General features: G+C 40.0%; 1 protein-coding gene across 4 annotated transcripts in view; it reads right to left on the bottom strand.

Moving 5' to 3' along the window:
* The window catches only part of L3MBTL1 (L3MBTL histone methyl-lysine binding protein 1), a 68476-nt gene that overhangs the window by 27821 nt on the left and 16139 nt on the right, over positions 1-24516 (bottom strand). For all 4 annotated transcript variants that reach the window (XM_074212174.1, XM_074212172.1, XM_074212171.1 and 1 more), the window contains 5 exons: positions 5015-5106; positions 4332-4436; positions 2146-2281; positions 1782-1873; positions 583-734 (listed from right to left, as the gene is read on the bottom strand). In XM_074212174.1, coding sequence (XP_074068275.1) covers positions 583-734; positions 1782-1873; positions 2146-2281; positions 4332-4436; positions 5015-5106 — 577 coding nt within the window. The remainder of the gene's footprint in view (positions 1-582; positions 735-1781; positions 1874-2145; positions 2282-4331; positions 4437-5014; positions 5107-24516) is intronic.

Here is a 24516-nt window from a genome sequence, read left to right as displayed (position 1 = left end):
GAAGAGGTAGGGATGAAGAGTTAGAGAGAAAGAGCCAAGTAATACACAGTGGCCTGGTCTTAGAGTGTCTAGTCACCTCCTGGAGACCCTGAAATGAGGGGCAGAAAAGGGAGGTTCAATTCTATTTGGTCCTGAGAATGTTTCCTTGCCATCAGTGGTCCCAGAGGTCTGATAACCTTGGGCTGAAGATCTTAAAGGTGGTTCTGACACTCTGGTTGAAGGAACATAGATTTGGAATTGCAAGGAACTTTATATCCTTGAATCATAAATTTTGAACTGGAAAAGACCTTAGAGGTCATGTAGCATCAATCTTTCATTTTATATGTGAAGAAACTGAGGTCCAAAGGGGACTTGTCCAAAGACCCTGAGAAGAGACAGGAAGGATTTGAATCCAAGCCCTCAAATTCCAGAGTCAGCTAGCATTTCCTCTACTTCACTGAGGTAAATATTGAATGTTGGCATGGAAGTCTCAGGCTAAGACAGCTCCAGTTCCTTTTGCTCTGACCCCCACTCCCCCTTCCCCCAGCTCTTGATCCCAGATCACTGCCCCAACCCTGGCCATGCCAGTACTGCTCCCACTACCAGTAATCGTAAGTGTCATCCCAGTTGTCAAAGTGCACCAAGAAACGCCCGTTCACCACGTCAGTGACGCTGGCCACACAGATGAGGGAGGGGTTCATACGGTCCACAGCCTCCAGCTTCATGCCCACCTGGAAGCCTGTGGGCACTGAGCTCTGCAGGGGAACATGAGCCCCTCTGTCACAGACCAAACTAAGGCTTCTGTCCACTCTTGAGTCCAATGACAGAAGAAGAGCCAGGAACCTCAAGGTCATTCTTGGGGAGGAGAAGGTTGGGGAAATAAAGGCAAATTTGTGCAAAACCCTCAATCTAATTCAATTTCTTAAAACAAATATTATTTAAAAAATTAATTTAATTTATTTTTCCCCTCTGGTTACATGCAAAAACAAATTTCAACATTCACTTCCACAATTTTTAAAAAATTATTAAGAGACTCCTGTATGTCTGGCTGATATAAAACCATAAACAGTTTCTACCCTCAAAGAAGTTACTTTTTTTTTTAAAGGCAATTAGGGTTAGGGTCACACAGCTAGTAAGTGTTAAGTGTCTGAGGTTGGATTTGAATTCAAGTTCTCCGGACTTTAGGGCCAGTAGGTATCCATTATGTCATCTAGCTGCTCCTGAAGAGCTTACATTCTACTAGGTTTCTCAATTCACTTTCCATCTTGCAAAGTTCCTTCAGTGGAACTGAGATGGATGACTGCAGTCCCAAGCATTCATCAGGAGAAACTGCCTAAAGATTGCAGGATTAGAAAAGGGAATGGGTGAACACTTTTCTTTGGGAGAAAATAAAGGGGTAATGATCAGAACCCAACAGGAAGTCTCTGAGAATGGAAGGAGGCATTTATGATTATCTTCCCTACACAGACTGGAACTGTATGGTCCCACCACTTCCCTGAGACCAACAAGCACACAGCCTGGACCTGGGTTGGGCAAGGGTGTATCCTTTTTTGCCTATATAGAGAGGAGAAATCAGTCCCTACCCCCCATCCTAGGGAAGGGCAGGATTCTTGGCTCAGAAGTCTAGAGCTGAAAGCTACCTCTAAGGCCATCTAGTCCAACCCCTACATTTATAGAGGAGGAAATGGAAGCCAATCTAGGGAAAATAACTGCTCAAAGTCACACAGCTTTGGGATGAAGTTGCCATCTGCCTGGTTCCTTCTCCTGGCTTGGTAGTAGGGGATGGGTACTCGGCCACTCACGTTGCTATGGCTGGAAAACAGGTGCTTGGGGGCAGCCTGGGCCTTGGTGCTTCGTAGGTAGTTGCTCCAGCTGAACTCTTCCTCCTTGTAACCTAGTCCCCTCAGGGGGAACAAACAGAGCAGGATATGGAAGCTGGGGCATGGCTTGGTCTTTGGGGGACAGGGGAGCATGAAAGGGACAGTCCCCAGCAGTTGAGTCAAGTCCAGGAGCCTCCCTCCTGCCAAGGGCACCAAGCCCTCCCCATTCCTCCAGGACTTGGTGGTCATGCGGGCAGAAGGGGAGAGCCAAGGAAGGAGTGGAGGGATAGGACAGGCAGATGGACTAGTCTATCCTGGTCTGGGGCCAGCCTCGGCCAAGCCTTACCTTTGGGAGGCTGTAGCCTGTGTCCGGTCTTCTCAAACCAGCCAGCCGGATGGATGTTGGGAGAATCAGCATTGAGCCAGAAGTCATGGCACTCTGAGTAGCCATCAAAGTGCAGGCGCATTCGGTACCCACAGACCTAGGGACGTACAGGACAGCAGATGTAAGAGCTCAAAGGAACAAAACTCCAGCATCAGGTCAGGGATGGAAACAGGGGCCAACAGTCTAATCTTGACTGCCCTGTCTCTCTCCTTCCCGATTCCTATACCTCTTCACCTTCATGCTCTCCTTTTCTCTCATTCATTCATTCATTCAATAAGCATTTATTTTAAAAAGTAAAAATAGTATGCTTTGGTCTGTATTCAGACTCAGTTCTTTCTTTGGATGTGGACGTCATTGTCCATCACAAGTCTTTTGGAATTGTCTTTGATCATTGTATTGCTGAGAAGACCTGAGTCTATCATAGTTAATCATCATACAATGTTACTTTCAAGGTTTTCAGTTTTCTCCTAGTTCTGCTCACTTCACTCAGTATCTGTTTATGTAAGTCTTTCCAGATTTTTCTGAAATTTGCCTGCTCATCATATAGAGCATAATATTCCATTATATTAATATAGCACAACTTCAGCAACATTTACTAAGTGCCTACTATTTGACAGGTACTTTGCTACATCCTAGAGGATGCAAAGTTAGAGTTTAGATTGTGCCCAGGATTTGAGGAAATGGGGACAAGTCTTCGTTCTCAATCTCAATGCAAATATTCCCCCTTGACAGAATCTATTGCCAGGGTTATCTCTCCAGGGGTAACTTTTTAAACCTCTCTCCTTGATCACTCTCCCCTAAGCTCTTGGTCAGCTCCAGCTGCTTCCATGGGTCAAGGATACCTCCTCCTGGAAGTCCATTTGCCACCTCAAGATCAACATGTTTCAAAATGAGTCCAGCATATTCATCATTTGCTAAAAACTCAGTCTTCTTCCAGATTCCTCCCTCTACCCCACCCCTTTGTTCTGAATAACCATGAAACCCCAAAGCCATCACTGACTAAACTGAAAGGGTCCTTGATGCTGAAGTCATAGGGCCTGGGTTCAAATCTCACCTCAGGTGCTTATTGCCTCTGATCTTGAATAGGTCACTAACACTTCCTGGGTCTTGGTTTCCTTATCTGACTGCTCATCTGCTCTGTCACTGGTCTTTACCTAACTTAGTTATTTTTGACAGTCACAAAACATGTTCCCACTGAACACGAGTCCCTGAGTCAGACACAGAGGACCCAAGGACAAACAAGAACCAGTCTCTGCCCTCTGAGAGCTCCCATTCCCAGCAGGAATGCCACTGTTTACAAAAGGCCTTTCCAGTCCCCTCCACTGCTACTGCCTTCCCTCTATAGGCTATCTCCCATTTATACTACATATTTCTTGGATGTGGTGGTTTACATGTGATCTCCCTCATTAGACTATAAGCTCCCTGAGGATAGGGACAGTCTTTTCCCTTCCTTTGTATCTTCTCCCAGCTCCAAGCCTAGTACTTTCCAGTAAATCTCTGCTGACTGACATTCTATGAGAGTGAGAGAAGATGAGCATAGCTTATTAAGAAGGGGTAACCCAGTAAGACTTAAACAAAGCCTGGGAGTCTGAGAGGGAAAAAAGGTAGATCCCGAAGGGCCTCTTCACTAGGGCCCCCAAGCTTTAGTTCTGAGACTATCATAGAGACAGATCTAGCCTCTGGAGTTCAGATAATCTTGCCAAGATGAAAAACCTCTTCCTTCCTTATGGCACTCCCCTGGTTCTGGCTCTCATTTCTTGACTTGTGTCCAAGCCCTGCCCAGGTTGGTGATGATAATGGCATCAAAGTCCTCTAGGATCCAGCCCCAACCTATCCTTCCCCCTTGTGGCTGACCTATTATCTGAAACCTGAACTTCGAACAAACCAATTTATGCAACTAGTCCCCAAATATATCCTCTGTGTTCCAGCTTTAGTATTTTTGTCCCTAAGGATTATTTCCCCTTTATCTCTGTACTTTCCAAATCCTATTCCTCAGTGATAAGGTGGAGATCCAAGGACATCACTCCAGTAAACCTGCAGCACTTCCTCACATTATGTAGCCTGGAAAGCTTCACTGTATGGCGCCAGCTTCTGCTGAGGCTCCTCCCAAACCCCTTTCCTACCAGGGTACACTGACCAGAACTCACCTCTACCACTGTGAGGATGAAATACATGGATGGGTGTTGAGGGTCGATTCCTTCCAGTTTCATGCCCAGCTTAAAACCATTCTTGTTCTGAGGGAAAGCCTGGCACTATAAGATAAAAAGGGGGGCACATCCCTGATCCAGGGTGAAGGTCTGGGGAGGTAGAAGGGGAGGGTTGAGGAGACCTAAACTCATGGCTCAACTAAGCACTGATGGGGGGAAGAAGATGGGGAGATAGACACACACACACACACACACAAACACACACAGAGAGCGAGCAAGAGAGAGAGAGAGAGAGAGAGAGAGAGAGAGAGAGAGAGATGGACAGACATAGATCTGGCTGCTCAGGGATAGCACTGGGACCACTGAACTTTGGCAGCACTTGGGTTCCATCTGTTACCTACCATTTCCCCACTAAACATATTCTTTGACTGAGAAGCAGACATTCAATAGAAGAGCACAGAAATTTAAGGAACAGAACTGTCAGGGGGTGGGTGTGGGTCAGGGAGTTGACCCCCCCCCGGCTCCTCCCCCTTTCAGCCTCTCTTCTCCAGCCTGGCCTTCTCTATCTCCTCCATCAAGCCATCAATAATGTCAGAGACCAGGCAGCAGTGGCCTCCCCAGGGTCCTGAGTTCTGGGGAGGGAAGGCAAGTAGGATTTCCCATATGGAAATTACAGAACTCACATCATGAAAGAGATCCAATGGCGCGGCGATGGCCTTCTGCTCCTCCAGGTACCCGGCCCATGACCACCCATCCTTCTTCTCCTCACCAGGTCCTGCGTGGACAGAATTCTTGCTCATTGCAGCCCGGCACTTGCTTTGCTCAGAATTACCTCGGAATGCTCCATCAGATTCTTTATAACAGGATCCTGGCTAGATCCCAGGTTTGGCCAATAGGAAATGAGAGGCTATGTCCACCTGGTTTTGGTCTGCCAGAACACAGCTGTGTGATGTAACGCAATAAGGGACAGATTTGCAGGCCAAGGGACCTGGCACTGATACTTAAATGATCTGAGGCCTCACTTGGGTGCAGAAAGAAAGAATGAGAGAATGAGACTAGTTGGCTCTTAGCTTCCCTTCCAGCTTCCTATACATGATGTTATGTTTTTTGGGATGTAGGACCTGAGGCACTGTGAATCTGGAGGGGCTGAATAGAGCTAGTGGGTGTGGTTAGCAGATCCCAAGAGGTAAAGAAGGAAGAAAAAGAATCAGAGTTAGGGTTAAGGAGAACAGAATAGGAAAGAAAGGAAGGGGGAGAAAAGTTAGTCAACAAACCTTTATATTAAACATCTACAATTTCCTAAGCATAGCACTAAGTACTGGAAACAAAAAAAGGGGGGGAGGCAAAAATAGGCCCTCTTCCCAGAGTTTACAATCTAAAGGGGGAGACAATATGCAAATAATGAGATACAAATAAGCTACATAAAGGATGAATTGGAGATAATTAAAACTAAACACTAGAGGGGGGTGGAGAAAGAAGGTCACCAGTCGAAGCTGTCTTCAGTGCTCTAGCTCTATACAAGGTAAAGAATGAATCTGAATCTCATTTCCATTGAGTTTAGACAAGCTGGGGTCTTGAGTAAACAGTCTGAGAACTCTCACTTCTAGGACCTTGCTATGAAAAAAATGGGATTTGCTAGAATTCCATTACAACAGATACATGCAAAGAAGACTTCTATTGAATAAAACTAATCTCACATCTCTGCTGTGGGATGGCTCAGAGACCCAAGTCTCTGTTGTATAACCCTGCAATGGGATTTCTTTAGGTCAGTGGTTCTTAAATGTTTTGGTCTTAGGACTCTTTTATCCTTCTTAAAACTACTGAGGATCCCAAAGAAATTTTGTTTATTTGGATTATATTGATATCATTTTAGAAATTAAAACTAGTAACTTATTAATAACTTTATTAAACTTTAAAAATAACAATAATAAACCTATTGCCTGTAAACATAACATTTTTAAAATGGAATTTTCAAAATAATAAGAATTTTGTGAGATTATACATTTTTGCAACTCTCCTTAATATCTAACAGAAGAGAGCTGGATTCTCCTTTCTGCTTTTGTATTTAATCAATCTGTTCTGATATGCTACTTTGGCAGAAGTATATGAAGAAAATTTAGAACTATGCAGCTATGTAGTTGGAAAAGGGTATTTTAATGGGCAAATATCTAGTATTATTATAAAAATAACAGTTCCTCTGGAAGAGTAGCCACACCCCTTAGTGTTTACAGTGGTTCTTATCGCTGCCCTGGATCACTGCAGGTGCTGAGATAAAGAGAACTTTTCACAGTGCTTTTGCCCTACTATCAAGTGAAAGTCCCTCTTCAATTCCCTCTAACCATATTGGACTCCTAAACAAAACTTACCTAAACTCCCAAGATCATCAAAACCAAGAAAGAACAAGAAATAATGTTGAGGGCTTATATGTGTGGGGTATGTGTGTGGGAATGGGGGGGGGGGGGATTCAGGTACTAACTCATATCTTTACTTCTGGGTTTCTGAGCTCTGGGAGACAGGTCATTTGTTTCATCTGCAGCATTGCAGATGGACAAAACATTCATTTAATGAAATTCTATTAAAATTATTCAATACCTTCAGACATAGCCAATTTGGAAATATAGGTCATAAATTTTTTTTCTGTTCTTTTTTACTAGAGAGGGGAGTGGGGAGAGAAAGGCAGGTTGGGAGGGGGAGAAGAGCTAAGAGTTTTAGTGGATGGCAAACTAATTCAAAATCAATGGAACTGTCTAACATGGAAGTCTAAAACACCAGTGCTATTCCAATGAAGACAACATCATGCCAGAAGAAAAAAGATAACTGTTCAATGTCACCAAAGCCCATCTATTTAACATCAGCATTATCTCACTGTGGTTATGAACACACTAGTCATGAAACACCATGATCTCAAAAGAATCAAATTGACAAATCATCCAAAGGACAATGGAAATAAATGTGGAGTGTGAAAAAGTTGGCTTATGATCAGCAATAATTTGTGCATAAAAAGAGGGGTTAAAAAAACACCATAAGGTGATATATGTATCACTGGAAAAGAAGGCGGCCTAGGCATGCCCTGAGAGCAATCAGAGAGATGATGACCTGAGTGGTACAATGAGAATCTCTAAGACAGTAAAGGAAAAAGAAGGGATTCAGTATATTAGATGGATCTTCCATTCATAATTTTTGGGAAGAAATGGATAAAGGAAGCATAGAATGAGAGTAGGGAATAGCTACAATCTACACTGATTAAGATAATTATTTTTTTTAAAGTTTGCTGTAAGAAAACCACTTAAAGAGATCCCATGAAATTCACAGAGGGTCAGGATTGGAATGATGCTTGATGATCTTCTAGTCCAATTTTTTCATTTTATAAATGAAAGAGCCAGAGGACTAATATTTATGTAGCATTTCAAGGTTTACAAAGCATTTCACAAATATTATCTCATTTTGTCCTCACAAGAATATTATCTTCATTTTGCAGATGAGGAAACTGAGACAGACAGAAGTTAAGTGATTTGCTCATGTTCACACATTTAGTGAATTGGATTCCTCTTGACTACAGATCTAATGCTCTTTTCATTATGCCACCTAGTTGATTGTTACTATGACACATGATGCCCACCTCCTAACAGAGAGCTGAAGGACTCAGAATATAGACTGAGACATTTTTTGTTGGATGAGGTCAATGCAGAAATTTATTTTCCTTGACTATGTGTTTGAAATAGCGGTTCTGTTTTTCTTTTTCAATTGGAGAACAGGAAGGAAAAAAGAGTAGGTGGAATTTTGTTGTTTGAAAAAATATTTAAATAAAAAACACAAATAAAGAAGCCAAGGTCCAGAGAGAAGAAAGGATTCAATAGGGACTGAGTTAATTTTAGTCTATACTACTAATCACACTAACTGGTTAGGTGACTTGTATCAGGTCCAAATAATTCTCACAAGTGCTTTTCCTGCTTCACCTTGCTGAAATTATGAACTTCCTTCCTCTGAACATATCACTAATCCTCTATGAACTAGGATAGAGTGTAATAGGAATTGCTGATTTTTAAAATTTTCTTTTATTTCTCCTGCAACTTTTGTTTAACTGAAAAGCCTATCTTCTATTAATATTAATCTTGTTTGACCAAAACCTGTCCAGTGGGAACTGAAAATTTACTTAAAGTCTATTCCTTAAATAAGAATCCAGAGGAAGAATCTCAACAGTCCCTGACTCCTTGGTAACGTGTAAATCTTCCTCATTGGACTATCTGTGAACCCTTTAAGTGTAGATTAATCTGTAACCTGACTTAGTTTATTTATCGAGTTTGAAGGTTGATCCTTTTCTCTTTTCCCTCTTGTCCCTCAATTGAAAAAGAAATACAAAACTATTAAAAACATGCATAGTCAAGTAAAACAAATTTCTGCATTGGCCACATCTAACAAAAAAATGTCTCATTCTATATCTTGAGTTCTTCAACTCTGTCAGGAAGTGGGCATCAAATGTTGTAGTAACAGGCAGCTAGGTGGCACAATGGCTAGGACGTTAGACCTGGAGTTTATTTATAGTTTATTTCCTTAGAGGATGTATGAGATTATGGACTCTGATTGCTAAGTTTGTTCAACTTCTTTGAAGGACGTATGCTGTTTTTTTTAAAATTTTTATGACCTAAGAGGAATGTATAAGATTGTAATATATAAAAGTTTTTTCTCTAATTTTGCCTATAAGCAGGCTTATTAAAATATTTATGATGGGGGTTTTCTCTGGTATGAATCTATTTATAGTTGAGCATAATAATAAAACTTAGGTTTTTAACCTCCATTTGCATTGTGGTAAATTTATTTGATAATAGTTACATACCACATGAACTCAGAGGGGAGATAGTTCTCTCATAACAAGGGGTTCCCAAAGTTTGTAGTAGTATGAAGAATAATTGATAAATATCATCACTATTGATTGAAATTGATAATATTAAAATTGAATTCTGATATTTCTGTAAATTAGAATTTTCAGTTCTGTTCTCAATCTCTTTTATTTCTGGTGTGCATATATTCAATAAACTCAAGAATTTTTTCAAGAATTGGAGGTAGCATGGGAAAGCTTATGGATACTTGGTTAATAGGAACACAGACTAGAAAATTTTAGGGAACTCTCCGACCTGGCAGATGATCTTCAAGAATTACTGTGGCTAATCTTTACAATGAATGATTCTGACAAAGGACTCATTTCTAAAATATACAGAGAACTGAGTCATATTTTTAAAACAAAAAGCCATTCCCCAATTGACAAATGGTCAAAGGATATGCAAAGGAAATTTACAGATGAGGAGATCAAAGCAATACATAGCCATATGAAAAAATGCTCTAAATCATTAATTATTAGAGAAATGCAAATTAAAGCTTCTCTGAGGTACCACCTCACACCTCTCAGATTGGCCAGTATGACCAGGAAGGATAATGATCATTGTTGGAAGGGATGTGGGAAATCTGGGACACTATTACACTGTTGGTGGAGCTGTGAACTCATCCAACCCTTCTGGAGAGCTATTTGGAACTATGCCCAAAGGGCAACAAAAATGTGCATACCCTTTGACCCAGCAATACCACTACTGCGTCTATACCCTGAAGAGATGAGGAAAAAGGGTAAAAACATTACTTGTACAAAAATATTTATAGCAGCCCTGTTTGTGGTGGCAAAGAATTGGAAATCCAGTAAATGTCCTTCAATTGGGGAATGGTTTAGCAAACTGTGGTATATGTATTTCATGGAACACTATTGTTCTATTAGAAACCAGGAGGGACGGGATTTCAGGGAAGCCTGAAGGGATTTGCATGAACTGATGCTGAGTGAGATGAGCAGAACCAGAAAAACACTGTACACCCTAACAGCAACATGGTGGTGATGTTCAACCTTGAAGGACTTGCTCATTCCATCAGCGCAACAATTGGGAACAATTTTTGGCTGTCTGTAAAGGAGAGTACCATCTGTATCCAGATAAGGAGCTGTGGAGTTTGAACAAAGTACAAGGACTATTCCCTTTAATTCGGGAAAAAAAAAAAAAACCCAGATGTCTTATGGTTTGATCTGGTTACCTCTGAGAATTCTGTTCTCTTTAAGGATATGATTTCTCTCTCATCACACCCAATTTGGATCGAGGTACAACATGGAAACAAAGTAAAGACTGACGGAGTGCTATATCTGTGGGGTGGGGGTGGGGGAGGGAAGCAAGATTGGGGGAAAACTGTAAAACTCAAATAATATCTTTAATAAAAATTAAAAAAAAAAGAATTACTGTGGTTGAAAAGTACATTGTCTTTTTGCCAGTCTGCTATGAACTTAGTTTTGTTGTTTCTTAGATGACAAACATGCTATCTGTCAACAAGTCCATAACTGAAGACTTGTCAACTTGGCAAGACCCATGAAAGCCTCTGCTCAAAGTGTCCCCTCCAAGCCATGATGAACTACTCCAGAAAGAGATAGTGGAGGCTGAGTGAATTATGTCGGTAGAGGAATGATGTTGTTGCTGGCAGGAATGTAGATCACAGCAGATATGCATAGGAGAGTGTATAGGCATTTTTTCACATTTAGTTCAATAAAGGATTATACTCCAGAAATGGCAGCTCAGAGAGAAATCAAATGATGGATTTTAAATGTATAAAGGCTTCTCCATCTGGGCCAAGTGGTTAGAATCTGCATCACAAAAGAACTAAACCTATCCTCTGGAGCCCTAAGCTAAAGAGTAGGTAGAACTCTCCCTGGAGCAGGGGCTGGAGAAATCACCCTCAAGTCGAAGCTCAATTTGTGACAACAGAGAAGCTGAACCACAGTGGAAGGTTGGCAGGTGGCACCAGAGAGCCACAGCAGCCCTGCAGATTGGGGGGGGGGTGCCAATGAGCATTAATGGTTCTGCAGCACTGAGGTCACAGAACTTTGATGGCTACAGATTTCCTAGTATGTGCCCCCTTTTCTTTGTTCCTTGTTACCAAAGCAGGGATATGAAAACATCTTGGAACTATCTTCTCCATTGTGAATGGTAGAGATTGGATTTTATCTTGTCATTTATTTTGCTTTGTTGTTTGATTTCTTTTTATCTTGAATTAATGCATCCTCTGGTTGTAACAGGAGCTCATGAGTTGCAGTTTTTATAGTGCTTATTAGCACAAGGCTTTTAATAAATGTCCTGATTGGTTGACTGATTTGTTAAGTCAATGTATGCTAAGCCACAAAATGCCTCAAACCTCAGGGAGTTTTCTGGGAGTCTACATGCTGGGGAGGATACTCAGATGTTTCTTCAGTCATTTCAGTCATATCTGACTCTTCGTGACCCCCATCTGGGGATTTCTTGGCAAAGATGCTATAATTGTTTGCCATTTCTTTCTCCAGCTCATTTTACAGATGAGGAAACCGACAGGGTTAAGTGACTTGCCTAAGATCACACAGAAAGTATCTGAGGCTGGATTTGAACTCAGGAAGATCAATCTTCCTGACTTCAGGTCTAGTACTCTATTCACTGTGCTGCCTAGCTGCCTTGCTAGGAGTACAGATGCTACCATTAAATATATTCGCTTGATACCCTCATCCTCCTCCCCCAATACACACACACACACACACACACACACACACACAGAGCTATCAACCAATGCTGTTGAATGTCCAAGTGATTTGACTTGTGCTTGTCAAGACCAAATTTTTTTCATTTTTTCTCCCTAGTTCCCCTTAAATGCTCCAACCCAACTTGGCCTAAGAATGTAGTACCTTTTTCTCTAACTGAATAATGAAAAATAAAGCCTCTTGAAATTCAGAGGAGTCAGTCTATTGTGTAAGGGGAAAGGCAACATTCCACCTAGGTTTGCTTTGAATTAAGGGCTGAAGATGAGCCCAACAACAGGTAGACCTCATCTGACTTCCTACCATGTTCTTTGCTGAGACAGCCTCTACTAGTGAAATAAGTCCTGAGTGTGGAGAGGTTGGATCAACTGGATTAATATTCACTATGTGTGTGATCTTGAGCAAGTCATCAACTCCCTAGATCTCAGTTTCTTCTATAAAATGAGAATGTTGACTCCCTGGTCTCTCAGGTCCTTTCTAGCACTTAATCTGTGATCTGTACCTGCTCTGCTTTGCTTCTTCCCCTGACCTGTTTGACCAGCCTCAACTGTGAATTGCTAAGACTGGTTATCTGATAGACACAAGGCTTCCCAATATCCCTGCACCTCTCCTTGAGTTTACCTTTTGTGAAGGATGTGGAAGACAAGACACAGGATGGATCCCAACTTTTTGAACACCATCATGAGCACTAAAGACCTAAACCATAGAATCTAACTTCTAGGGCTGAGTGTCACTGTTCAGGTTGGTCCATAGCAAACTCTCCTGTGCCAATGCACATTCTCAGGCTTAATAAACTTCTATGTCCTCATAGGCATACTATGTCTACTGACATCTCTCCCAACACACACAGATACAGCAAACATGTACATACTTGTACAGTGCCATCCAAATCATTCATATTTGTACATACAATGCACTCCACATACTGATTCCTATATATATAGCCACACATAGATGCAAACATATACAATCGCAAGGACAAAGAACACTGATAACCTTACATATATAAAATCACAGCCCCTTACCATACATATATTCTTATACTTTCACACATATTCACTAGGTGGTCATGTGTATTTCTAGAGGGTGCTAGGTGGAGTGTGCTAGTCCTAGAGTCAGGAAGTCTTAAATTCAAATCTGGCCTTAGACAATTACTATTCAGTAATTTCAGGCATGTCCAATTCTTCATTACCCCCTTTGGAGCTTTTCCTGGTAAAGATTCTGGAATTATTTGTCATTTCCTTCTCCAGTTCATTTGAAAGGAAATTGAGGAAATATGCTGAAGTGAATTGCCCAGGGTCACCCAGCTCAAAGTGAAGCCAGATTTGAACTTGGGTCTTCCTGACTCCAGGCCTGCCGCTCTATTCACTGAGCCACTTCAGTGCCCTCAGAAATTACCAGCTGTTGCAAAAAAAAAAAAGAAATTAGCAGATGCCTAGCCACTTAATTTCTGTTTGCCTCAGTTTCCTCCACTGTAAAAATGGGAATAATAACAGCACCTATCTCTCAGGGTTGAAGTGAGGATCAAATGAGAAAATATTTGTAAAAAGAACTTAGCACATGAAGTGAGCTTGTTCCCTTCTCTTCCTTCTGGCAGGCAGCCCACTAAGACCATCCCTGTTATTCCTTCTTCAGAGACACCCATCCTGCTTTGCCTTTGCTCAGACACTGAGTTGCTCCCCTACTTATACAAATCCTCCCCCCGCCCAAGCACAGCATCCACTTCAATCCTCTGGATTCTCTCACCCTGCAACCTTCTGCTTGAGTCCAACCTTTCCTCTCCCCAGGGGCTACCTTCTTTCTGCTCCTACTCCATCACCTTCCAGACAGAAACAAAGCTGAGAACCAGTCTGAGATTCATGCTTCCCAGCCCAAATAATGTCCCTGCAGCTCATGGTTGCAGATTCTCAAAGCTGAAAGGCTCTCCAAACACATCTAGTTCAACCCATCCCAGAACAAAATCCTACACTGGTACATCTCCAGCAAATGGTACATTTGTTAGGTTCTGATCCACAAAAAAACTGCTGTCCCTGGCATGGTCAACTTCAATTGCTTCTGTGGGGTTTGGATTTGGTTACTTTTTATTTTTTTTAGGTTTTTACAAGGCAAATGGGGTTAAGTGGCTTGCTGAAGGCCACACAGCTAGGTAATTATTAGGTGGCTGAGGTCGCATTTGAACTCAGGTACTCCTGACTCCAGGGCCTGTGCTCTATCCACTGAACCACCTAGGCGCCCTTGATTTGATTACTTCTAACCTCTCTCTATTTCTATTTCTTTTTTTAGTTTTTTTTTTTTTTGCAAAGCAATGAGGTTAAGTGACTTGCCTAAGGGGTCACATAGCTAGATAATTATTAAGTGTTTGAGGACAGTTTTGAATTCAAGTCCTCCTGACTCCAGGGTTGTCATCCACTGTGCCACCTACCTGCCCCAACTTCTATTTCTAAGTTCTATTATTCCTATTTCTATTTATAAGATCCTGTCATTTTAGGGGTGGAGTGGTATTAGATTCAGGGCCCTGGGCCAATTTGAAGTTGGAAATCCCTGAAGGGGCTGAACAATGCCAGGGCTATGGCTGATGTAGAGAAGGAAAATAAAGAGCAGATGAACAGAACAGGAATGAGAACGGAAGGGAGAAGGCCACCAATTCTATGGTGAAACATGCTTGACTAGGAATTATGAACTGATGGTGTGATCCTGGGAAAGTTACTTCCCCTGTCTGGGGGATGATGGGGAGGGGGGCTTTGCTAAGTGGGGATTCCTAGTTCTAGCCTCCTGGGCTTGTCCAAATCATTGGAAGGGAAACCGAATACAGAGAAAGAGAACTCTAGGTTCAAAGATGGAAGGATTATTCCTTTGCTTCTCTAGGTCTGTTTCTCATTGGGGGATTGTACTAAATGAAGATCAACTGCATTAACTTTTCCATCAAAAGTACTGAATTTGGAGTTAGAGGAACCAGGTTCAAATCCATCCTCTGTCATTTCCTCTTGATGTGATCTTGGACAAGTCACTTTCCTGGGCCTCAGTTTCCTCATCTATAAAATGAAATGGATTAGACTAGATGACTTCTAAGGTTTCTTCTCACTCTAAATCAATGATCTTCTGAAATCAAAGGCCCTTTCACATCAAAGAAAGGGCAGACAGCACCCTAAGAAGCAGTAATTGTCTATGTTTAAAGGTTGCTGTTACCAACGCTTCTTCTTGGGACATGGGTACTAAAGGATTAGTCATACCCTAAAGAAGCAGCTCTGCTCTGGGTCCTCCTGTGGCATCCTAAATCTCTTCCAGCATATACCACTTACTTGGTCAACAAAGAGCCTCGGGCATGTCCATGTCATTAGGATTACAGAAAGTATCTACCATAGTACCTCAAGGACCAGCCAAGGAGCTCATGGGAGGAAAAGCAGAACTTATTAGGAGATGCTCAGTATCTATTAGAAAAGCATCAGCTTTGGCTGATTTTAGAAAAATATGGAAAGATTTACATGAAATAATGAAGAGCGAAATAAGCAAAATCAAAAGAACATTGAACATAGCAACAGTAATATTGTTCTAAAAACTATTGAACAACTAAATCATTTTGAGAATTACATCTATATAAATCAACTACAAAGAAGAGAAAAAACTGATAGAGGTATATAGAGTATGGTTTTAGATATATAATATATATATATATGTTTAATAGTGACCTTTTCTAGGAGGACAGAGGAAAAAAGGTGCACAGCATAGAATAAAAGAAAACTTAGAAGGAAGAACAGAAAAGCAAGGTAGCTTTGAAAATGATGTATAGTATTTATTACATAGTTTTCAAAAAAAGTAGAGTGTGAAATGGAAATTCATAGTTTTATATTGAATTTTCTTTAGGTGGTACTTTGCATATGGAAATGTTCTCTTTTTGTCTTTTTGTATTTAAGTTAAAAAAGTGAAAAAAGAAAGAAAAAAGAAAAGAGCCAGCTTCAGCCTGGTCTTTTGATCAATGAATCCCACAATCAATCAATGAAAATTTATAAAGTATCTACTATGTGCATTTTCTAAGTGTTGGAGAAAGCAAGAAATCAGGAAAGGAGAGGAAACCTTCATTGGAGTGGGATTTTAAGGAAAATACCCACCACTGAATTAAATTAAAGATTAAAGAAGCTTGAATTTAGTCATGTTTTGTTAAATCAGATTGTAAGCTTCTAGAGAGCACAGTGGGTTCTTAATAACACTAGCTAGCATTTACACAGTGCTTTAAGTTTTGCAAAGAGCTTTACATAAGACATTATCCTCACAACAACTGAGAGGTAGGATCTATTATTCCCATTTTATAGAAGAGGAAATAGGGCAAGACAAATTAAGTAATTTGGACGGGGTAACACTGCACTATGTCACCCAGCTGCCTAAATCTAATATTCCAGATACTTGTAGGCAAGAACAACATTAACAAAGACCACAGCTACTAAAAAGTAGCAGCCCCCCCTAAGTCAACATCTATGTGAAGATAAGAGTCCAAGAAGCAGACCTAACATAGCAACACTATGTGCTAGAGATCTAGGGTTAAAATGCCTCTGATACATATGGGCTTTGTGACTTTGGACAAGTCATCTGATCTCTTTAATGGACCCTAGCAGTTCTCTAAGTCACAAACCAAAGGCAAATTTGGAAGAGGGAGTTTCCTATCCCAATAAAATCACGAGCATGGTCTTAAAAATTATAATAATGGTAATAATAGCTCTCATTTTGATGGTAATTCCAAAGCACATTTATGTGCATCAGAGAGCAAATATTATCATTCTCCTGTTATTTTTAGTTTTTTGCAAGGTAATGGGGTTAAGTGACTTGCCCAAGGTCACACAGTTAAGTAATTATTAAGTGTCTGAGGCTGGATTTAAACTCAGGTCCTCCTGACTCCAAGACTGGTGCTCTATATTCACTGTACCACCTAGCTGCCCCTATCATTCTTCTTTTACAAAAGAAGAAACTGGTAATTGTTTAAAGATTTGTCCAGTTACATAACTGGGAAGCAATACTTACTTGTTTTCCCATTAGAATTTAATCTTCTTGCAATCAGGAACTATTTCATTCCTTTATTTGTTTCTTTTTAAATTTAGAATTTTATTTTTATAGACACTATCTCCCTATCTGACCCAGCCTGAAAATTCAGGGATGACTCATGAGCTCCATCCCACTATTAATGGACATAGGATTTTAGACTTGTTCCATTTCTAACCTGGCCCAATTGCCTCCTCCTTCTTGAGCAGTTCCCACTCCTAGAGTCTAAAATATGAATGTCGATCTCAGGCCAGACACCTGCTCAGCAAAGCCCACTGCAGTTTAGAACTCCCAAGCGATCCATCGACTTCAGCCTCCCATGTAATGGTGGGAAGTACAAGTGTGCACCATCGCACTCGGTCATTTCTTGTACTTGTATCCCCAGCATTTAGCCTGATATGTAACAGGTATTTAATAAAATGTCTGTTGAATAATTGATTAATTAAATCCAACTCTCCTATCTCCAGGTCCAATGCTCTTTTCATCACACACCATACCACCTAAAGTAAAGAATGGTTTAGAGCAAAATATGGTAATAATATGGACTAAGGATGAAGCTACACTACCCAGACTGTTCAAGCATCCAGTAAAATGGTAGAGAGAGGAGATGCCCAGGGATATAGCAAGGTAAGCATTGGCACAAGCTGGCAGAGGACATTGTCAGATGGTAACCGAGCAGAATGGGTGGGTTTGGAAATTCCAAACAATCCTTTAATTTAATCATCCTCTTTGAAAGAGAAAAGTAAGACCCAATGAAAATAGGGGATCAGAGGAGGGAGTAAAGAAAAAAAAAGGGTAAAAATCTCTGAATAAAACTAGACAGACACTTGAATAGTTGAAGGTTAATTAACTCTGGGAAAGGTCACAGATGGTTTCAGCCTTAAGCCTTCTACAATTTGGTTGTTTTCTATTTAATAATGCCAGAGTTTCTCCTCCCCACTCTGCCTCTAATGACTAAATCTCAGGATAGGGGAAAGAAAATGAAACCATAGGCTGAAGAAATTTTAAGAGTCTAGATATCCTGTAATGGGAATTTTTGATTTTTTATTTCATATTCTTTAATTTGGTGCTCAGGACCATTCCTCTTGCAACTTCTGATTGCAATATCTGTCTTCTATTAATATTAGAATAATATTAACCTATTCAAAACCTGACTTCTGGAATAATAATATTAAGGGAAGATAGTTGACATTACTGAGATAAGAAAACAAATGAGAAATAAAACATTTATAAAACCTCTGCCCTCAAATATTTTATTGGGGGGAGAATTTCTCTGATGTCAAGTCTTTCTGACACGTAAATCTTTTTCTCACTTAGTCCATTATGATTTCTGCACAAAGTAGCCTTCTAGTTTTGTAAGTGTGGGATTTTGCAAGTGATGCTTAATCTGTGCCCTGATAGCTTATCTATAGTTTAACTCTATTTGTTTCCTTAGGGAATGTATGAGACTGTGACTGACCAAATTTGTTCAACATTTATGACACTGAAGGAAGCATGGGATTATGAATCAGTCTTTTGTTTAACTTTTATGGACCTAGTGGAATGTACAAGATTACAATATGTTAAAAAAAATTATCTTAGTCACTATGACATAATTTTGTCAATAAAAAGTCATTAGAATCCTAATTTTTCCTATTTTTTCCTTTTTTTGAAAGTCTGATATACTTAAATCTAATAAAAACTAGATTTTTACCTATATAATTTCTGCATTGAGGTGGATAGATTTTGGCAGCAATGACTTACACTTAAATTAAAAAGGGGATCATTTCTTGAATAACAATCTCAATTCCAAGATTGAGAAGATCTGAGACTTCATTAAGTGGAGAGAATGTTTGGCCTTTCATCAGGTGAAGTCAATTTCTTGTCACAACTCTAGCTGAATTTTTATGCAACCCAAGACAAGGACATAGTTGTTGGGTGAAGGTTGTTTTAAACTTAGGCCAAAGTAAAGCCTGGGGATCACAAGGAAGTAATATCTATGGAGATGTGTCTAGATTAGGGATGGGGAATCATTTTTTCTGTCCAAGACTGGATATTTATAACATCATTCATGGACCAAACAAAATTATCAACTTAAAAAATATTTGGTCAAACATTTAATTAATTCACCTCTAAAAAGCTCCTAGATTTATTGAATTTTGAGTACTGCCCACAGTTGTCTTAGCAGCACCAGACCAAATGATTTTGAGGGTCATATACAATCTGAGGGACAGAGGCTTCCCACCCAGTCAAGAGGCCCTAAAGGTAAAGTGGAAAATGACTACCTTAAAAAGGGGGACATTATAGACAGTGAACTAGGCTCACAAAGAACAGAAAGATCATATCAGCACTGAGAAGTCACCAGAGATTTTAAATAGTACCTGAAGGTTTACCTTTCACTCATGCTATCTGATTTGATCCTTAAAACAAACCTATGAGGTAGTTGCTATTTTTAATCCCCATTTTATAGAGATGAGAACACAACAGCTAAGAGAAGTGTTCTTCATGTCAGTTAGGGACCAAAGCAGGATTTGAATTCAGGTCTTCCTGACTTGAAGATCCAACATTCTATCTACTATGCTACCTAGCTGCCCAATATCTGGTATTAATTTTATTTAAGAAAGAAAGAAGTATTGAAGTAAGAATATAGACTCATAAAATCTCAGTTAGAATGAGGCTCAAAAGACCATCTCCAACACAGACCTGGGCAGAAAGTCTTTCTACATCATTGTTGACAAGGGGTCATGTAGCCTCTTCTTGAAGACTTTCTTTCATGGTGAAGTCACTACCTACTAAGACTGCCCACTCTACTTTGACTGGTTCCTTTCCCCCCCCTCTTTTTTTTGTTGGTTTTTTTGCAAGGCAAATGGGGTTAAGTGGTTTGCCCAAGGCCACACAGCTAGGTAATTATTAAGTGTCTGAGACGGTATTGAACTAAGCTACTCCTGACTCCCCAGCAGGTGCTCTATCCATTGTGCCACCTAGCTGCCCCCCGACTGGTTCCAATGGTTAGGAAGCATTTCCTTTGTATGCATTTGAAATTTCTCTTGCTGAAACTTCCACCAAATGATCCTAGTAGTTTTCTTAGACAGAACAACTCTAATCTTTCTTCCACATTAATAACTCTTCATAAACTTGATGATAGACAATACATGTCCTATAAGTCTCTTCTAGCAATATTGTTCTATTAGAAACCAGGAGGGATAGGAATTCAGCACATTTTTTTGTTATTATTTGGGGGAGGGTGCAGGGCAAGTGGGGCTGGGTGGCCTGCCTGGGGCCACATAGCAGGGTGATCTTTGGGTGTCTGGGGCTGGATTTGGACCCAGGTGCTCCTGGCTCAAGGGCCAATGCTCTGTCTGCCACCCAGCCACTCCTACTATTATTACTATTTTATTTTATTTTGAGTCTTTTTTCCCCCTTCTTTTTGGTTTTTGCAGGGCAGTAGGGTTGGGGTGGCTTGCATGTCACATGGCTGGGTGATTGTTGGGTGTACGGGCCCGGATGTGGGCTGGGGTGTTCATGGCTCCAGGGATGGTGCTTCATCCATTGCACCACCTGGCCATACCTACAATTATTACTATTATTTCTTTTTAATTTTAATTTTTTTCTCTCCCCTTTACTTTATCGCTCAAGCAAGTCTATATTTATGGAGGGGAGGGGGTATTTCGTTTACTCTTAAACAAGAATATTTTATTAATGTATAAAAAACATTATTTGTACAAAATGAGAATAAATATTAAATAAAGAAGCACATAGAAACAAACAAACAAAAAAAAAAAAAAGAAAATTCAGCAACTGGTCCTTTCCATGTCCTGGAATAGAGGTTATTACAATAAAGGTATTGGAGCATTAAAGTGTTCTCTTATCAACACATTACTTATTTTGAGTTCAAGTCACACAATCAGAATCCCAGAATTTCAATAGGGAGGGATTATTATTTTTATATTATATATTATTATACAGAGATTATGTATCCATACCATAGCTGATTAAGAATCTCCTCTATCCAATCTGGAATTATGCCCAAAGGGCAATAAAAATGTACGTACCCCTTGATCCAGCAATACCACTACTGGGTCTATACCCTGAAGAGATCATGCAAATGGTTAAAAACATCATTTGTACTAAAAATATTCACAGCAGCCTTTGTGATAGCAAAGAATGGGAAATCAAGTCAATGTCCATCAATTGGGGAATGGCTGAACAAATTATAGTATATATATATGTGATGGAATACTATTATTCTATTAGAAACCAGGAGGGATGGGAATTCAGGGAAGCCTGGAAAGATTTGCATGAACTGATGCTGAGCAAGATGAGCTGAACCAGAAAAACATTGTATACCCTAAAAGCAACATAGGGGTGATGATCAACCTTAACAGACTTGCTCATTCCATCAGTGCAACAATCAGGGACAATTTTAGAGTACCTGTGATGGAGAATACCATCTGTATCCAGAGAAAGAACCGTGGAGTTTAAACAAAGACTAAAATCTATTACCTTCAATTTTTAAAAAAAGTATCTTATGTACTACATAATTTTGCTATTTCTAATATTTTATTTTCTCCTAAAGGATGTGATTTCTCTCTCAACACATTCAATTTTGATCAATGTACAGTATGGAAATAATGTAAAGATTATCAGACTGCCTTCTGGGGAGGGGTAGGGGGAAGGAAGGGAAGGTGGGGGAAAAAATGTAAAATTCAAAACTTTACAAAAATGATAGGTAGAAACTACTATTGTATATAATTGGAAAACAATTTTTTTTTTAAAAAAGAATCTCTTCTACATCCCACACACAATGATCTATAATCTTCAACAGCAACAATAGCACTTCTATTTCTACCTCAGTTTATTCAAATGTTCTCTATCATTCTTTCCTTTCCAATTCCTGGATTTCCTTAAAAAAGTTTATCTCTTGATGAAAAAGAAGGCATTTCAGGCCTTGGAAAGCCCACTAAGATCTTCATGTAGCTTAATTTTCCCTCTTTATCTCTAGAGATATTATTTTCTTGAAGTAAAGGAGGAACAAAAAGGAGGAACTAAAATTGAGAAATGCGAAAGGAGATAGTGATAATAGGCATGGCACCCCATAGGAAAAAATCTGAAGAGAGATCAATAAATAGGCTATTTCCCTGGTATCCAAGTTCTGGGTCTCCACTGGCCATTAAGCATCCATCCTTCCTAATGGGAGTGAGGCTTCAAAACAGATAAGTGTTTGAGCCTATGACTTTCAAAGTGAAAGAGACTGAAAACTGAAAGAGATGGACACAAGAGATGGTCCCAGAAAGTACAATCTCTCTTTTGGAATAAAGGAGAGAATGTGAGGAGCTTTTCCTGTACCTGAGTCAGCTCAGTTTGGGAGGAGAATGAGCCAAATTAAGCCCAGCAAGAGTAAAAGGAGTCTCATGGGCTTCAAGTCAGCACTCTTATTGTAGGTTATGTGCTTCCATTCAATTTAGATCTATGGTTATCATGGATGCAAATGTAAAGCCTATATCATAATGTCTTCTCTTGGGGGGAAGAGGAAGGGAAGGGAGGGAGGGAGAAAAAAAATTGTAAAACTCAAAACCTTGCAAATAAAATGATTGGTACTACCATTAAATGCAATTGAAAAACAAATAAAATATTTACAAAAAAATATGCTTCAATCTGCAAAAAAAAAATGTGCCTCACCTAGGACTCACTTAGGATGTTTACCAGATATAGATTCTCATAGTCCAGATTTTAGTGGGGGAAGAAAATATATGCCAAATTTCAACAGGGATTTTCCTGTCTGGGAAACAACTAGACCTGTGATCAAATGGAATGTTTAAACTACATTACATATGAGTGAAGCTTCTATTTTTATTATCCTTTTTCCTTAATCCAATTAAACAATTTACTAAGTTAATGACCTTTCAAAACTAACTGACAATAATACCACACTATAAAGGAAGAGGAGTAACTGAAAGGCATAAGCCAGGAAGCTGAATAACTCTTATCTCTTCTCAGATACGTTGAAATTCTGGAAGACATATTAGAGGGCAGAGTGCCAGTAGCTATCAATGACCACCATATACTTGGGTTCTAACTTTAGAAAGCTTTCCTCCTAAAACTGTCCTCTCTTCTAATTTCTCAAAGGAATTTCCATACCCCTAGTCATTCATGCTTGCAGCCTTGATGTCATCCTCAATTTCTCAGGATCTCTTTCTTTTCCCCCAAATCTAATCTGTTGCCAAGGCCCAAAAATCTTACCTAGTAATATCTCTGGTAAATGCCCTCTATTCTCCTCTGACACTATCATCCTTCGGCAGCCCCTTATCTCCTCACACTTGAATTATTGTAATAACCTGTTGAACTCCCAACTCAGTTCCATCCTTCCTTTCCAGTCTTCTCATAACTAACTTCATATACTCTGTGATCTAGTGTCTCTGGCCTCACACAAGAATTTTCATCTCCTCTTTTCTCTGTTTGTCCTCAAGATTTGAATGTTCTCCCTTCTCGTGTCTCCTGGCTTTCTTCAAGTGCCAGCTAAAACTCTAGCTTCTAGACAGGAAGCCTTTCTCAATCTCCCTTAATTCTAGTGCCTTCCCTCTGCTGATTGTCTCCAGTTTAGATCTTGTTTGCACACTTGTTTCCTCTTTTAGTCATACTGTGAGCTCCTTGGGGAAAGAGACCATCTTTAGCCTTTCTCTGTATCTTAGCACAAAGTCAAGTGTTTAGTAGATGTTGATGTCTAATGATTAAAGGTTAAACAATTGACAATGGGAGGACAAAGAAGAAGGGAACAGAAGGTTTGGTAGCATAAATGAAGCTGGACCAGCAGCAGGGCTGGTTGTAGGTAAAGGTAGAGAGAGGTGTGTTATTCAATAGTGTCTAAATTCAAATTGACAGGGATCTCTGCCTGAGGCATACAGACCTAGAAATCCATACATTAGCATTATCTAGGGCATGGTGTATTTTTATTTATTTTGTTAAACATTTTTCAATTACATTTTAATCTGGTTCTACCCTGGAAGTATATTGGGCTGGAGGGCTTGTGAGTTTGACAGCTCTGTCTAGATAAACAAGGGCATGTTGAATATGTAGAGAGACAATTGGAGCCTTGATTAAACAGAAACTGATGAAATGGCAATGGAATTGGGAACAGGGTGCTACTCGACCCCAAAGAACTGAATGAGAGCTTCCCCTACAACCATCCTGAGTTCATTCCCTTGGTTGGATACTGGATTTCAAAATTTGTTAGACATCTACTAGCTGTGTGACCATGAGAAAAAGTCACTTAACCCAGGTACCTCAACTTTCTCAGTCTTCTAATGAGAATTATGGTCTCAAAGACCTCTAAGGTCCCTTTTAGCTCTCTAAATCTATAATTCTACATTGACCCGGTGAAAATTCCTGAAGTCTCATCATTGATCAAGACCAATTAGCATTTATTCAAAATTTATAGAATAATGCAGGCAATGACACAGGCCACAATCCATGTGTGGTCCCTTCCTATTGGCAACAGAGCATCCAGAGGAATGTTAATTTGGTGACTTTTCAATACCTGAAGAAGAGGGGGATTGTTTGACAGCATGGTGTGTTCTCACTGAAGGAATAGGATACGAT

This window comes from Macrotis lagotis, chromosome 1 (genome assembly GCF_037893015.1).
Source record: "Macrotis lagotis isolate mMagLag1 chromosome 1, bilby.v1.9.chrom.fasta, whole genome shotgun sequence".
Lineage (NCBI taxonomy): Eukaryota > Metazoa > Chordata > Mammalia > Peramelemorphia > Peramelidae > Macrotis > Macrotis lagotis.
This window is presented reverse-complemented; position numbering and strand designations above follow the sequence as displayed.